Source organism: Sturnira hondurensis, unplaced genomic scaffold (assembly GCF_014824575.4).
Source record: "Sturnira hondurensis isolate 20B ecotype Veracruz unplaced genomic scaffold, ASM1482457v3 Scaffold0008002, whole genome shotgun sequence".
Classification (NCBI taxonomy): domain Eukaryota; kingdom Metazoa; phylum Chordata; class Mammalia; order Chiroptera; family Phyllostomidae; genus Sturnira; species Sturnira hondurensis.
In genome coordinates, this window is record NW_028080633.1 from 1 (window position 1) to 1,699 (window position 1,699).

Sequence of the window (1,699 nt, forward strand, 5' to 3'; positions counted from 1 at the left end):
CAGCCTGGACACAGGCATCTGGGATAATCTCCTATTTCCTAGAAAGTTCCAGAATCAGGGTGAGAACCTAGGGTAGGAGTGTCCAGGTGTCTAAGGGGAGACACAGACTCAGGTGGAGGCTGATGACTCGGCAAAACCAGAGTCAGGCCTCCAGAGAGGGTCTCAGCCCCAGAACCAGGGAGAGGTTCCTGGTGCCCCAGGTACTGCAGGGTGTGAGGGACCCACTCTGGGTGTTTCAGGGAGAGGTTGGGTCCCTTACTGTCCTTTAGAGAAAGCTGGGCCCGGTGGTGAGTCACAGAGTAAGGAAACCTGGGGGCCTCTTCCCTCTCCCGAACAGAAGGGACATTCTGTCACTGCCCCATTCCCCTCCTTCTGCTTGTAGGAAGCCGCCCCCAGCCCCAAATCCTCTCCTCTGGGAGGCCCACCCCTCGGTACCTGCTCTTTGCAGCCACTCCTTCCCCTTCTCCAGGAGCAGCTGGAGCCGGTGCACGCACGTGACCTTCAGGAAGAACCTCCTGCCCTCTGCGTCAGGGACCTGCACCAAGGTGCTCCCTCTGACCTGGTCCATTTTGGAGGCTGGGTTCCAGGAGCGCAGGTCCTCGTTCAGGGCCAAGTAGTCGGTGCCCTCGTAGGCGAACTGACTGTACCCGCGGAGGAAGCGCCCGTCTGACCCCACCACGCAGCCGGTCATTTCCTGGAGGGTATGAGACCCTGACCCCGCCCGCCCCTAAGGTCATCACCGCATCACACAGTCCCACCATTCCTACACCGCAGCCTGGGGGTGTGGTGCAGACACAGAGTCTCGGGGTGACCCCAGTCTGTCCACGGGGAAGGGGGTCGTGCCCGGATCCCGGTGCACGTGGCTCACCGTCCTCGCTCTGGTTATAGTGGGCATGCAGCTTGTTCAGGTTCAGTCTGGTCACGCGCGTAATATGCTTCATTTCCACCGTCTGCTCCTCCCAAAAATCTGGGTCCTCCTGCTCCGCCCACGCCTGCTCCAGCCACGGCACCCGCGGCTCCACCTTCGGGTTCACGCCGTCGCTGTGGAACCGCAGGATCTCCGTGTCGTCCACGTACCCGACGACGATGTACCGCTTCTTCCCGCGACTCGGTTCGTATATGGCGGCGTGGAAATAGCTCAGTCTGTGGGGACCTGGGGGCGGGGAGGACCCGCGTCCTTGGTTCGCCCAGTGGCGGGTCCGGCAGGGGGCCACGGGGCTGGGGGCGGGGCGCGGAGAAAGAAACCACCGGTTGTGGAGAGGAGGGGGCGGGGCCGGGGCGGGGGTCTGGGGGTGGTGGCGCTGGGTTACCACCGTCCTGGGTTCCGCGCCCGCGCCGGTCCGCTCGCTCCCACCCCGCAGAGGCCGTGCCCTCCTGACCCCGCACTCACCGGCCCGGGTCTCGGTCAGGGTCAGGGCTCCGGAGAGCAGCAGGAGTATGATCTGCGCCATCACCAGCAATCGGGAGTCACGGGAGACTGAGTTCCAGTTCTCAGTGAGACTCTATATATACCCGGAACTAGCGTGATGCTGATTGGCTGTTCCAGAGTTCGTTCAGCCAATGGCATCCGGGGCAGAGTCAGGAGATTATCACCCGGGAACTTTGACCGATCCTCCCACAAGGAAAACTCCCTGTTTTCTGGAAGGGGGGCCAGCTCTGCTTCCTCTTTGCTACTTAGAGAGGGAGGGGTTCAGGACCC

The 1,699-nt window shown here is 62.6% G+C and overlaps 1 protein-coding gene across 1 annotated transcript; it reads right to left on the bottom strand.

The window, feature by feature from the left end:
- Positions 1-292: 292 nt before the first annotated feature.
- LOC118992170 (class I histocompatibility antigen, Gogo-C*0202 alpha chain-like) lies at positions 293-1,476 on the bottom strand. Its single transcript, XM_037053846.1, has 3 exons — positions 1,391-1,476; positions 869-1,153; positions 293-711 (listed from the first exon to the last, which is right to left on the bottom strand). The coding sequence occupies exons 1-3, from the start codon at positions 1,449-1,451 to the stop codon at positions 293-295; spliced, it is 765 nt and encodes a 254-aa protein (XP_036909741.1). The 5' UTR covers positions 1,452-1,476.
- Between the last annotated feature and the right edge of the window lie 223 nt (positions 1,477-1,699).

Excerpts from the sequence above, each read along its gene's own strand:
- LOC118992170 (XM_037053846.1), bottom strand. The coding sequence starts at position 1,451 with ATGGCGCAGATCATACTCCTGCTGCTCTCCGGAGCCCTGACCCTGACC. Across the intron at positions 1,154-1,390 it reads CCTGACCGAGACCCGGGCCG|GTCCCCACAGACTGAGCTAT; the intron begins GTGAGTGCGGGG and ends CCCCGCCCCCAG. Across the intron at positions 712-868 it reads CTATAACCAGAGCGAGGACG|GGTCTCATACCCTCCAGGAA; the intron begins GTGAGCCACGTG and ends GGGCGGGGTCAG.